The sequence below is a fragment of the Eptesicus fuscus genome, chromosome 9 (genome assembly GCF_027574615.1).
Source record: "Eptesicus fuscus isolate TK198812 chromosome 9, DD_ASM_mEF_20220401, whole genome shotgun sequence".
Taxonomy (NCBI): Eukaryota; Metazoa; Chordata; class Mammalia; order Chiroptera; family Vespertilionidae; genus Eptesicus; species Eptesicus fuscus.
In genome coordinates, this window is record NC_072481.1 from 69722121 (window position 1) to 69737301 (window position 15181).

Genomic DNA, 15181 nt, shown 5'->3' on the forward strand with positions numbered 1-15181 from the left:
CCTGGCCTGCAAGGGAGGGCAGTTGGAGGTGATCAACCCTGCAGGAGAGGGCAGTTAGGGGTGACCAGGCTGGCAGAGGAGGGAAGTTGGGGGCAAACAGGCTGGCAGCAGAGTGGTTTAAGGGGCAATCAGGAAGGCAGGCAGGCAAGCAGTTGGGAGCCAGCAGTCCTGGATTGTGAGAGGGATGTCGGACTGCCCGTTTAGGCCCGATCCCACCGGGATCGGGCCTAAACGGGCAGTCGGACATCCCTCAAGGGGTCCCATATTGGAGAGGGTACAGGCTGGGCTGAGGGACAACCCCCCTCCGTGCACGAATTTCGTGCACCGGGCCTCTAGTATATTTGAAGTACGAAATTATACTAACCTAGTATTGTGCATTACAGTGACAGGGAGACAGACATCGAGATTTCCAGTTTTGAATGCAAAGAGCATACTGCCCTTGAAGCGTGGGAGAGGGAGTCTTTTCTTTCTCATCAGCCGGTAGATAAGAGCTCACACAACTCTAAGCCGCAGCTGAGAGCTCTCCTGGCTTCAAGTGGAGGTCAAGCTCCAAATGTCTTCTGTGGAAAACTGGGACACTGGAGTGTTCTGCCAGTAAACTTCCTAGGATTATTTCCCAAAGTGTGTTCCACAGAAGACCAGCTCCCTCCTGTTCTACCTACCAGCATGTGTCATCAACTCAGTTTGAGAATTGCTGCACAGCATAGCTCCTCTTAGAGAAAAGCTCTGAAGAACGAACACTACAATAAAGAACACTGTTGAATTCAGTTTTATCCAAATTATCCCCAAGTTTTATAGTCATAGAAAACCACTAGACTCCCCCTCGGTCCTTTGTAGGCGTATTATATAGTTATACTGAACATACTCAAGGAAATGCACTTTAGGACATTTTTTTCTGTGTACCCTGTGGATTTTTTAAGGTCCTAAGAATTAGCTTATCTGCCTTCCTTTCCCCTGCCCTACTAACTGTTATCAACCAGGCTTTTCCTCCTTCCTTGCTCTACAGCAAAATCGAACAGAGTCTGATTGTTCTTCTTTATCCCCCTGATTTTCAGGTTGAACAAGGGTTTATACTCTTTTTTCTTTTATTATTGATTTTTTACTGAGAGGAAGAGAGAGGGATAGAGAGTTAGAAACATCGATGAGAGAGAAACATCGATCAGCTGCCTCTTGCACACCCCCTGCTGGGGATGTGCCCGCAACCAAGGTACATGCCCTTGACCGGAATCGAACCTGGGACCCTTGAGTCCGCAGGCCGACGCTCTACCCACTGAGCCAAACCGGTTTCAACAAGGGTTTATACTCTTAACCACAAAGGGAAAAACAAATTAATATGTTTCCCTCAGAAAGGCAGTGATATTCCAAAATGGGTGCTGGACGTAGAATCAGAGAGTTTGAATCTTGACTTCACATTTATTATCTATGTCATCTCTAAGTCCTAGTATGCTTATCTATAAAATGGGTTGATAAAACCTAGCAGGATTATTGTGAAAATTAAGTCAAATAATTTATGTGCAATTATCTGGTGTGTAGTAAGTGCTCAATAAGTGTGGAATGAATAAATGTGTCTTCCACATTTATAGGCAGAGAAAAGTTTAAGAAGACCACTAGTATCACAATACTTAAGGGTAAACGTGATATCTGGGGTTGATTCAAAATAAAACAGGGGTGCCCAACTGGCATGGCTCAGAACCAGGAGGTCACAGTTCAATTCCCAGTCAGTGCACATGCCCTGGTTGTGGGCTCGGTCCCCAGTGGGGGGCGTGCAGAAGGCAGCCAGCCAACCAATGATTCTCTCTCATTGATGTTTCTATCTCTCTCTCCTTCTCCCTTCCTCTCTGAAATAAATAAAAATATTTTTTAAAAAATAATAAAACAGGGGTAGTTATATATTAAACAAAATTGGCCCAGAGTTGATGATTGTTTAGGCTGGGTAATAGGTACATGAGGATTCATGATACTGTTCTTTCTTCTTTTGATTGTTTAAATTTTTCTATATTAAAAAGTTAAAACTAGAAGGAATAGCACTAAAACCAAAAGGGATGTCTAAGGGGATTGCTTTGTAGGATTACCCTCTTTTTCCTTATTTTTGTCAATAGCACACGTGACCATTCCAAGTTGGCCATTTGTATATGGGTACTATATGTAAACTTTGCAGACGTAAGTCAGAGACTGCCTAGAAATGTGTATAAATTGAAACCCCATCATGATGTACTGTGTTAATGTGAAATTGTTAAAGGAGTGTAGTTACCCCATATACTATATAGATCTCCCCCATAGCATGATGCTTTAAAATAGATTCAATGATAGAATAAATTAAGGAGGATCAGTTTTAGGGGTGGGAAGAGGTCTACCTAGTTTTAGGTATTAAAAATAAAGAAATCTTTTTCAAAAATAATGAGTCCTGGCTGGGCAGCTCAGTTGGTTAGAGTGTCGTCCTAATATGCCAAGGTTGCAGATTTGATCCCCGGTCAGGGCACATACAAGAATCAACCAGTGAATGCAAAAATAAGTGGAACAACAAATCGATGTGGTATTTTCTCTCCCCCCACCCCCTTTCCTCTCTCTCTCTCAAACCAATTTAAAAAAATATATTTTTGAGCTAAGATTTGATCAAAAAAACAAAAAGTGAGAGCTAAGCCTATTTGAACTTTATAAATATTACACACTACACTGAATTGGACCAGTCTCCACCCTCTCAACATGCATAGTTTGAGGCCCAGAGATGTTAATGATCTCTTAAATATCCTAAGTCAATGGCAAAGATAGGACAAGAACTAATGATTCTCTTATTATCATATCTTGCTTTTTCCTAAACTTAGCCAGGTAATTATTTATTTACTAGAGGCCCGGTGCATGGATTCATGCACAGGGCCTCAGCCTGGCCTGCCCCCTCTCGCAATTCAGGACCCCTCAGGGGATGTCCAACTGCCAGTTTAGGCCTGATCCCCAGGCCTAATCTGGCAATCGGACATCCCCCAGGGATGTAGCAGTGCACCATGTGGCAACGGCCAGGGAAGAGCCCGAGCTGGGGCCAGGCGCCATGCCGCTGGCACTCATCCCGGCCTGTTGTGCCTGCTGTGCCTGCTGCCACCACTCAGTAGTGCTGCCACAGGGTCAGGAGAGTCTCCCGATGCAGTGGCAGGTGTGCTCGCCAGCCATGAGCCAGCTTATGGCTGAGCAGCACTTCCTCTGTGGGAACACACTGACCAACAGGGGGCAGCTCCTGAGTTGAGCATCTGCCCCCTGGTGGTCAGTGTGCGTCATAGCGACTGGTCGACCGGTAGTTCTGGTAGTTCTGGTCGTTCCGGTCGTTCAGTCGTAATGGTCACTTAGGCTTTTACATATATAGATGTATAAACATAGATGTTAATTTTATCTTAGACAAAATTTTAATGTAGTTGGAAGCTTTCTATATTTAGAAATAATTAGACTTTGAACTTTACAATATATGCTCAGGTTTAACAACATTCACCATATTTTTTTGTATATTTAGTATGTGATGGGCACAGTGCTAAGGGACACAAAGATGAAGATAGCACAGGCTCTGCCTCACACCTCTACAATCTCATACAGCTTTCCAAAGCAGGGAAAAAGCATCCAAATTTTTTAAAAAGGCAAAATAATTTTAAATTTTCTACCAATTTAATAATTTTTCACTCCCTCCCATATCAAGGTTGTTCTAAACAAAATGATGAAATAGGTACATTTGTCTTGAGTTCCTTTCTATTTTCCCTTTTTCTCTATTTTACCTATTCTTAGGATCCTTTTTCCTCCACTTTCTTCAGACAACCAAAACTGTATTACTATCTTTTTTCTGTATTACTACCTTGTTCCCTTTTTTGTTGTTGTTAATCCTCATCCGAGGATATTTTTTGCATTGATTTTTTTTAGAGAGTGAAGGAGGGGTGGGAGAGAATCAATGTGAGAGAGACACATCGATTGGTTGCCTGCTGCTTGCGCCATGACCAGGGCCAAGGATCAACCCTGTAACCGAGGTACATGCCCTTGACTAGGAATCAAACCTGCAACCCTTTGGTGTTTGCACTGATGCTCTAACCATTGAACCATGCCGGCCAGGGCAGTATCTTGTTTCTTTTAAAAAACAAATTTTTCAGATGTGATGTGTTATGTTTTTCATGAGTGCTTTTTTTCTTTTTCTTTTTCTTTCTTTTTTTTTTTTTAAATGAGGACTCCAAGAAGTAAACAATTCTTACCACAGTGGATAAAATGTCTGGCATTTGGCCCTTTCTGGTGTGCTCAGTGGTTAGAGCATTGGCCCTCACACTGAAGCATCTTGAGTTTGATTCCCCATCAAGAGCCATGTACCTGGGTTGCAGGTTTGATCCCCACCCTGGTTATGGCACGTGCGGGAAGCAGCCAATCGATATGTCTCTTTCACATCTCTCTCTCCTCTCTCTTTCTCTCTCTGCCTCTTTCCCTTCTTCCCACTTTCCACTTTCTCTAACAAATCAATGGAAAAATACCCTTGAGTGAGGAGTAACAAAATAATGATTAAAAAAAATTTCTGGTATTTTTTGGTGAAAAGTTTGATAATGTCTCTCAAATTATACCATATAAATGACCACCTACTGAAAGCAGTAAATCATGAGGTCAAGTCCTAGTTCCATCCCTTATCAGCATATGATCATGGGTAAATCACATACTGGCTTTAACCCCCAGTTTCTTGCTTAAGAAATAGAGATAGCAACAGGAGCTATCTCATAGTATTATTTTAAGATGAAGTGAGATGACGTATGAAAAGGGTTTTAGCACAGAACCTGAGAGTGGACCTTCAAAGATATTGGAGGTTGTTATCATTCTCTCAAGCCATCCTGACACCGTCAGGTACTAATTCTCTATCATAACTTCATAAAGTTAAGTAATAGGCCTTTTAAAGTAGTATAGGTTTTAAATATTTTGTGCTGTATTTTAGATTTGATTAAGGTAATGTGATCAAAAACACATTGAAAGTATTGCTCACAGTGACCAAAGATAATTCAAGTTTGAATGGAACTAAATTATGAACTTTGCTGGGGATTTTTTCTTTGAAAAACTGGCTTACTTAAATGTTAAGTATATGTCAAAGATTCTAGTCAAGTTACAAGTATTTTTTTCTTCTTTGTAGCAAAGGAGACAAGTTTCTGACTCTGGTGTTATAAAAAATAAATCTTTGAGAGAAAATAATAAGAAAGCGTGCTGGAGGTGCCCCTCTGCTAATCAAAAGATGAAATCTGATGGGTTAGGAGCATCTGGACATTCATCCAGTACTAATAGAAATACTATAAATACCACTTTGAAGCATGATGACTTAAAGGAGAAGGATGGTATAAAAATAGCACCTAAGATTACAAAAGAATTAAAATCTGGTGGGGGAAATGTTTCTGGAAAGCCCAAAGCTATAATAAAACCCAAAACAGAAAACAACGATAATGCAAAGTCAGCAAACATATCACCTAGACAAGTTGTGGAAAGAACGGCAATAGCAGCAACAAATGGACACAAAAATGCACTAAATGGAAAAAGAGTGAGAAATCAAGAAGGACAAATTACAGGTGCCAGACCCAAGGTACTCAATGGAAACTCAAATGGGCAAGCCAGAGCAAAGCCTTTGAAGAAAGCCACAGGGAAAGATTCTCCATGCCTTGGCATCGCAAGACCCTCCAGCAGATCTACAAATTCAAGTGTGGAATTATTGGTTTCCACTGAATGTCTGGATGAACCAAAAGAAAATGGATCAATAGGAGAAGAGAAGCCATCTGGTCATGAACTGTCCTTTTCTGAATCTCCAGGACAGACAGAGAAAAACTTTGTAGAAAGTATCAAAACTTCCACTGTAGGTGGGTTTTAGCACACTTTTTTTTTTTAAAGCTCCTGACAGTTAAAGTTCCTAGAAAAAAATGACCTGTTTTATTTAGTTTCACATGCAAAAAGTATTTATTTACATGTATTCATGCAAACAGAGAAAACCCAGTTCTTCCCTCATTGATATTTAATTTTGTTTAGTGCCTGACTAGTGACTTTTTAAATAATTGTTACATGGTTAGTGTTCCATCTCATAACTCACTTTTCCTTAATTTGCAACAGTAAAATCTCGACCTGTTTCAAAAGTTATCAATGGAACTTCCAATAAAAAAAGCATTCATGAACAAGAAACTAATATAAATAATAGGTAAGTTTTCATTCATTATTTTACCTATACATTAGTTTTCTCTGAAAGTTACTAACTTCTAGCTAAATATTTTAATTATCATTTTTGTTAGAAAATGTAACGTATTTACACAATTGTATTTTAAACTTTTCTTATGTACTAAGAGAAGTTAGTATAGTTATGTAAAATGATGATTGGTGCAAATAATTTACGCTTGTCCCACTTGATTATGCATTGCTTTATCATACTTGATCTACAGTTTTATAAACTTAAAGACATATGCACATATGTGTGTTTTTTATTTTCAGAAAAGATATTTTTTATTTCTTTGAGAAAAAATATATTTTATGTATGGGCCTTTTAAAGCTTATGTTTTGGAATGTAATACTCAATAAAAATCATTTTTCTTAGTGTGCTAAAGAAGGTCGCTAGCAAAGGATATAGTGATCCAGTACCTCAGGCAATTTTAAAGAAAAGAGGAAATGACAATGGATGTGCTGCAGCTCAACAGAGGACCAAGAATGCCCCCTCTAATCTTGCTAAAACTCAAGGTAAAGCTGACAAAGTTCTGGTGTTCCTTCCTTGTATAAGTGGAAAAGGCTGAACTCCGATTTGGAACTTGAGCAGCAATCTATATACATACTAGAGGCCCAATGCACAAAATTCATGCAAGAGTAGGCCTTCCTTCCCCCAGCTGCTGGCACCGGCTCCCCTCCAGCTTCCCTCTGGCACCCGGGACCCAGGCTCCCCTCACAGCCCCAGCTTCGTCCAGAAGGATGTCCGGTCTAATTAGCATATTATGCTTTTATTATTATAGATAAGCCTAAGCGACCATCTGACTGTTCAACCATCCAACCGGTAGCTATGACACACAGTGACCACCAGGGACAGATGCTCTGACTGGTAGCTATGATGCACACTGATCACCAGGGGGCAGACGCTCAACGCAGGAGCTGCCGAGATGTGGAGATTTGGCAGCTGCAGTTCTCAGGTGACACATCCGGAACTAGAGAGGAGGGAGCTCAATTCCGGGATGTGTCACCTGAGAACTGCCCTCTCACAATCCGGGACCCCTCAGGTGATGTCGGAGAGCTGGTTTTGGCCCAATCCCTTCAGGCCAGGCTGAGGGACCCTACCTGCTGGAGAGACCCCACTCACTCTGCAGACGCCCTTCCAGCCCTGGTGTAGTCCCAGGTGCAGCCGGCCAGGGAGGGACCGCAGGATGTTGGCTCCAGGGCGTGTACGGCCTGTCTGGCCCATGCACAAATCCGTGCACCGGCCTCTAGTTATAAATAAGCTGTAACATGGTTTCACTCATTTTACATTCGTTTCATGCTATAGAAATGAGATTTTATACTTTTAGTTTTCAGACAACTATTTTGGTATTCTGGGGTGTTGGTTTGGTTTTTATTGTTATTTTGTGAGAAATAATTACGGGAGTCACTACTTTACCTGCATTTCTAGTCCTTTTATATGTTATATCCATGTTTCTTCAAAGTTTGATTGATAACTAGGAATTCCATCTGCAAAACCAATAATAAAGAGTTTTTTGAAAAGTAATGGCACAGTCTAGAGAGCTGCAATACATCGGAGGAAGAATTTTTCCTCTGGAATCTGTGTTGTGCCTGTTGTTTTTCCATGTTCTAAGAAAGAAAAGCCTGCTGATCAAAATGCATAATTTGCTAATGTAATAACTGATTTAAAAATTAATTTGCTTTATGCATTAGGAGCAGTTTGTAAAATCGTAAAAACAACTTTGAGTAAGTAATGAATTAATACTGAAAGTAAATAAAAAATAAGGCAGAGAAAAATTATTCAGGTTTTAAAATATTTGGTAATTCTGTTTGATAGTGATCTCTAGGACTTTAACCAGTATAAACAAATAGATTCCCCAAATGAATCCTCTTACCCTCCATTACCTGTTTTAGTTTCAACTGCATATCTAAGTTGCTAACTCTAATATGCTACAGTAATAATTACCTGGTTATGATAAATAAATTAGTTTTGTTCATGTTTGGGGAAAAATGCAGCAGTTTTAACATTTATATTTAACTCAGCTCTCCTTTTCAGCTGTGTGGAATATAGTCATTTTTTCCCCCCTAAAAGAACATAAAAGAAGTCCTGTGCTAGTCTTTTGGTATAAGAAAATCAGAATTTTCCACCCCCATATATTTATGCAAATCCAATTCTGGCATAAGTTCAAGGCTCTTTACTTGAGGAAGAATGATCCTATTTTAATAATTTTACTAAGATTCTGGAATAGTTCTATATTTATAATAGAAAATATTTATTTTATTTCATTATGCTACTAATTCCTAATCTGTAGTTGTTTATTTGATTACAGATATATTACCATTCATTGTTTTATTTCTTCTAAAGTAATTGAAAACCAAATATTGAATTTTATTTACAAATTGGAAGGTATATTATATTTTTGAATTTTCTTTTTTTAGGTTCCCAAGGAGAATCACCCAATTCAGTAAAATCTTCAGTCTCTTCAAGGCAGTCTGATGGAAGTGTAGCAAAGTTGGACCACAGTACAACAGATAAACAAACACCTAAGAGAAAAATAGGTGTTAAGCAAGGGCACACAGCTTTGCCTAAGGTTAATGCAAAAATAGTGGCAATACCTAAAAACCTAACTAAGAAAGGTGAAACTTTGAATAATAAAGATTCAAAACAGAAAATGTTTCCTGGACAGGTCATAATGAAGAGTCAGTCTTCTTCTCAAAGACCTTTAAAAAGTGAAATATCTGTTGTCCGAAAAAGTAATAATAATGGCAGTGTTACTGAACAGAAGCCTCATGAACCTCTGATTAACCTCACATCTGACATCAATGGCACAGAAGCATTATGCACACCTGACCCACAAAAGCCATTAAACAATCAAGAGAGAGAGAAATTGGTATTGAAATGCCAAAATATTTCAAATCTGGATAAAGCAATAAAACATGAATTGGAATCAAGACAGAGTGGTTCAGATAAAAGTGAAACACAGTTTTCCAATCACAAAGAAACAGATCATTGCAACACATCTAAACTACATGGTCATTCTGATGGAAGTGATCATGTGGATCCAGAATTTTATAGCACCACTGCCATAAAATCCATGGTTTCAAATCCAAATGAAAACCTCTTGAACTCTAATCTAGTTTGTGATTTAGACTCAAGAAACCCACAGCAAATGCATTCAGTATTCGATAAGGAGGAGCCTGTAGGGAGAAAAGACCCGAACAAAAAATCAAGCATTAAATATGTGAAAGACGTTTCACCTTGTGTTCCTGAAAGGATAAATGGTACCTCACATACTATTCAAGATGACAGAAAATCTAATTTTCATGAAGAACAGACAATTCCTAGTCAGTTATATGATGGCGCTACTATGAATGAAGACAGATATGCTACAGCAGACTCCTCCCAGTGTTTTTTGGAACAAATAGCAGGGAAAAATTCTCCTAAAGATATGGAAACAATAGAAACTCCAGAGAGCCATGAAAATCCAGAAGCTCCATTTGCGAGTCACTGGAATGTGAGTACCGGTGTTCTGCATCAGAGAGAGAGTCCTGAATCTGACACTGGCAGTGCTACCACGTCCTCTGATGACATAAAGCCCCGGTCTGAAGACTATGATGCTGGAGGGTCTCAGGATGATGATGGGTCAAATGACAGAGGTATTTCTAAATGTGGCACTATGCTGTGCCATGATTTTCTTGGAAGAAGTAGCAGTGATACCAGTACTCCTGAAGAATTAAAAATATATGATAGTAACTTAAGAATTGAAGTAAAAATGAAAAAGCAAAGTAGTAATGATCTTTTCCAAGTGAATTCGACAAGTGATGATGAGATTCCTAGGAAAAGGCCAGAAATCTGGTCTCGATCTACAATAGTCCACTCTAGGGAAAGAGAAAATATTCTAAGAGGCAGTGTCCAGTTTGCCCAGGAAGTAGACCAAGTTTCTTCCTCAGCAGATGAAACAGAAGATGAAAGATCTGAAGCTGAAAATATTGTAGAAAATTTCTCTGTATCTAACTCAGCTCCTCAGCATTTTCAGGGGATTATTAACTTAGCTTTTGAAGATGCAACTGAAAATGAAAGTCACGCATTTTCTGCAACTAAAATTTTTAAAAGGTCAGTTTTACTTTCAGTAGATGAATGTGAAGAATTGGGGTCTGATGAAGGAGAAGTCCATACTCCCTTTCAGCCTTCTATAGATTCTCTTTCACCTTCTGATGTTTTCAGTGGCATTTCTCGTGAACATCCCGGAAGGACCTGCTATTCCAGAGACTCACAAGGAAGTGAAGGCAGTATTTTAGAACATAAGCGAGATAAAGGCAATAATGTATGTAAAAACGAAAGCTTTCTCTTGGGCTTTAGTGGCATTGACTCTTCAAGAAGAGATAAACAGAATGCTTCAGCCACAGAAAAAATGTATACAATCGGTGTCCTGTCCAAAGGAGACAAACAACTTCTTCCAGAAAATAAAAAAGTAAACAATGGAAGCAACATAGATAATGACATTCAGCAACGCAGCAGACTCTCAGAGAGTGATACAAAATCTCAAGAGAGACCATGTCATTTGGAGCTCCATCAAAGAGAACCCAGTTCTGACATACCAAAGAACAGCTCTACAAAATTTCTGGACTCCTGTCGGAGTCAGCTTCTGCCTCAGGAAAGTCAAGTGAAAGAGAGCCATTCTCCAGCTACTGAAAAAGCTAATATTGCTTTATCTGCAGGTAATGTACAGAAATAGCAATGTTAAATCCATAAGAAAATTAGTTTATAGAATTTAAAAATTGTATTGTAGCCCTGAATGTTATATTTTAGTTAGATAGAAAAATTACTTAAGCAACAGATTCAAATTTTAAATGAAAACTTAAATTTCTTAATAGTATTAAAATGAGCTAGTTACTCTTTATTGTTCACTTAAAATCCTAGTGCAGAATCAATATCTAGTAAAAATTTTGGTGATTTCTTAGAGCTAACTTACTCTTAAGAGATTTTACATGAAAGAATAAAGAGAAAAACTTAGTTTGCTATTATTTATTTATGTCTAATTTAACAGGAATTCTTGACTATTAGAAATTTTATTATACATTGGATATGACTTATGGATTATGCTAGTATATATCTAAGAGGTCTGTGCAATAACTATAGTAATATGTAACTTAAAGCACTGAACTATTTTAACTACATTAATTATTACAATTTATATACATTTTACAGAGATCAAGACTTTAAGGATCACTATAATTCTATTATAAAATTTTCAAGTAAAAAGATAAATTTCCTAAAAGAGATTATATTTAGAAGCAATGATAATATGAAAAGGCCCAGGCTTGTTTCATATGTATAGATGATTTCCCGTCTAATTGTTTTGTGTTTGTTGTCCTTATTATAGTAATTTGAACTAATAACCCACATTTAAAATATGCAATAGTCACTGACTGAGTAGCTATTGTATATCAGAACTAAGAAAAATACTGATCTGTGGTCCCTGTTGAGCAAAATCACAAGAATGGGGAGCTCCTTAAAGTTGTACTTTTTTTGTTTGTCCTTGCTTGCATTCTCCTTTGCATGTGCAATATACAAATAAGGCTTTAGGCAGAATGTATTTATTCTTCATTTGGAACTGACTTACCTTAAAAGTCACCATCAAATAGCCATGTCTTTTTTTTTCTTCTTCTTTAAGTTTTTATTGTAGTGAATTAGATATATGTGCATATTCTTGCTTTATATTTAAATAACTTCTATTGTTTTCTGTACCACAAGTTTTCAAACTAAAGTATGAGAATTATTGTTAGTTACCGATTTTTATTTTGCTGCTAAACATTATCTTTGAGTTGTGTGTTTTTTTAAGATAGAAAAAAAGAATTGCCTCAAAAATCTTGTCAGTTTTGTATAAATGTAATTTTCCCCATTCTGTGTTGTTGTTTTTTGACTATAACTGTTAAATACTGTTCTACAGAACTCTGAGGGTACCAACATGTGCAATTTTTACATTGTGTAGTATTATGAATTATTTCAGGAGACATAGATGATTGTGATACACTGGCACAAACCTACATGTATGACCATCGGCCTTCAAAAAACCTCTCTCCAATATATGAGATGGATGTAGTAGAAGCATTTGAGCAGAAAATGGAATCAGAAACACACATTACAGACATGGATTCTGAAGATGATCAACACTTTGCAAAACAAGATTGGACACTATTAAAGCAACTGCTCTCTGAACAGGATTCAAACTTAAATATTACAGATTCTGTTCCTGAAGACTTAAATTTAGCACAATATCTAATCAATCAGACACTACTTTTAGCACGAGACAGCTCAAAACCTCAGGGTCCAGCACATGTTGACACTTTGAACAGATGGAGTGAACTAACCTCTCCACTTGATTCCTCAGCAAGCATCACCATGGCTAGTTTTTCCTCTGACGATTGTTCACCCCAAGGGGAATGGACAATTCTGCAACTGGAAACTCAGCATTAAGAGTACTAATACTTCGGAAATTTTTGAACTATTCCACCCCTTTATTTTTTGATGTTTATATTGTATCCAAATAATTACATTAGCCAGAGATGCACTGCTCTTAATATTGAGGGAGTCTTTCCAATTTATTGAAGTAAGCATAGTTTGTTTATTAATATGATATCACACATAGAAAACAAGTTTTTCTAAAATTTTTGAGCATGTTTTATTATTAGAAAAATAAGAAGACTATAAGGAAGCCCTTCAGTTTTTCTTTCCTAACTGGTCATTTGTTCACTTACCATTCAAGAATTTAAAATGTGAATGCACAAGTAGATTTGTTCCTTTACTTTTTCCTCTGCATATGGTAACATAGTAATTTAACAATAAAAAACGTATTGTGCTTGTGTCAATTATGTAGAGTTAATCTGTAACGTTCAAACTTGGGTTGGTGGGTTGATGTGGTTGAGGCTGACAGTTGAATATGAAAAAAAAACAACCTTGATGGTATTTTTCTAAGTGAAGTAAGTCAGACAGAAAAAGACAAATACCATATGATTTCATTTATGTGTGGAATATAAAGAACAAAATAAATGAACAAACGAAACAGACGCAGACTCATAGATACAGAGAACAAACTGATGGTTGCCAGAGGGAACATGGGTTGGGGGCTGGATGAAAAGGTGAAGGGATTAAGAAGTACATATTGGTAGTTACAAAATTGGATGTAAACTATAGCCTAGGGAATATAGTCAATAACATTGAAGTAATTATATATGGTGCCTTGAAATATTAGGGGTTCACTTTGTAAAGTATATGATTGTCTAACCACTATGTTGTAGCTAACATAAAATAAATGTCTAACTGCAATTGAAAAATAAAATTTTAAAAAGAGAAAAAATTTCGCTTCCCAACAATTCAGGTCTAGGAAATGATGAATTTCAAGTTTCAATGCCATTGTCATTAAAACAGAGAAATGGAATCCCCTTTAACTCTAAATTTGGGGGATTTATCCAGAGAGAGACATATGCCCTTTTTCAAAAGAAGTAGGAAAACTCTCCATCTGTTTTACCAAGATAGACTCCCTTTATAATTAGTTAATTTCTCCCATTTTCCATTCTATATTAGAGATATTTTGGAACTGCACCTGCAGTAAATGCCTGCACTAAATATTAATTTGAAAATGGGTACATGAGTTAAACTGTGTGTGTGCGTGTGCGCGCATGTATGCTTGCTTCTTCCATGTGTCTCTGTATACTCTACTTTCAAAAGATATCGATCAAATTGTCTTTCAGTCTGCAATTTTGCTACAAAGGCAAACATAAAAATCTTTTCTACAAAGTGATACTGGGGAGTGAACACTTGGATGCCTACTTGATATTGGTGGGCATTGCCCTTCCGATGATGAGAGTTAGTAGAATTAGCCTTTCTGAAAAACTTTGTAACTAATAATTTATCTAAAATATGTCAGAAGTAAGGAACCACTTTGGTTTAGAATTTCTTTTCTAAATGAACAAAGTTTCAAGTGATCAACAATAGAATCTGTATATTGAATATAAAAAATCATAGGAATGCACACCAGTTGTTATTCTTTTATAATACAATTAGCTACTAACCTGTTATAACATGGATTTGCTCTGCCTTTTTTCTTTTTTAACAAGAAGCTCATTAGAAGACTCATTCATTCGAAAAGTCAAACAGGCATTGGTTCAAGGCACTGAGTTGCAAAGATGAATCAGGTTTGATTCCCCCCCTCCCACTCAAAAAGAGAATTTCGTTTCTACTGAAGGGAAAACCCGTGTGAAAACAAAAACGGTTAAGCCCTGGTTGGTGTGGCTCAGTTGGTTGAGCATTGTCATTTGCACTGAAAAGTCGCCAGTTTGATTCCCAGTCAGGGCACATACTCAGGTTACAGGTTCGGACCCCAATCAATTCATCCATCTCTCTCTCTCTCTCTCTCTCTCTCTCTCTCTCTCCTCTCTCTCTCTCTCTCTCCCACCTTCCCTCCCTCCCTCCTTCCCTCTCCCTCTCTCTCTCTCCTTTCCTCTCTTTAAAAAAAAATCAATAAAAACATTTTTTAAAAGAAAAAGGTTAAAATACAGTACTATAAGAACTTCGCATTGTAGAGCTGGATGGAAATTTAGACATTAGTCTAATCCCTTCAAATTCCAAAGGAGGACTCTGAAGCCCAGAGGAATGAAAAGAGTGCCCATGGTCCCACAGCTAATTTGTGGGCTAGAATCCAATTCAGTATTCCTTATTTCAGTTTGATGGTATTTCTACCACACAACACACTTCATTTGATTTTTATCATAAAACCTGAAAACAAACACATTTATAGATAGCTTGTAGTATAAAGAAGTAATACCAGGTATATGATTGTCAAAAACAGTACAAATACCTAAGACATTGTGTTTTCTTTTTCTCCAAATGTGAAATTGCTCTAAGTGTTATTTTATTTATTTATTTTTTAAAGTATATTTTATTGATTTTTTACAGAGAGGAAGGGAGAGGGATAGAAAGTTAGAAACATCAATGAGAGAGAAACATCAATCAGCT

General features: G+C 37.5%; 1 protein-coding gene across 1 annotated transcript in view; it reads left to right on the forward strand.

Moving 5' to 3' along the window:
* Positions 1 to 13444, forward strand: part of BTBD8 (BTB domain containing 8) — a 99138-nt gene extending 85694 nt beyond the window's left edge. Inside the window, exons 14-18 of the mRNA XM_054721355.1 lie at positions 5129 to 5840; positions 6088 to 6172; positions 6563 to 6702; positions 8605 to 10884; positions 12177 to 13444. Of these exons, the coding sequence (XP_054577330.1) occupies positions 5129 to 5840; positions 6088 to 6172; positions 6563 to 6702; positions 8605 to 10884; positions 12177 to 12643 (3684 nt within the window). The 3' untranslated portion in view covers positions 12644 to 13444. The remainder of the gene's footprint in view (positions 1 to 5128; positions 5841 to 6087; positions 6173 to 6562; positions 6703 to 8604; positions 10885 to 12176) is intronic.
* Positions 13445 to 15181: the final 1737 nt, after the last annotated feature.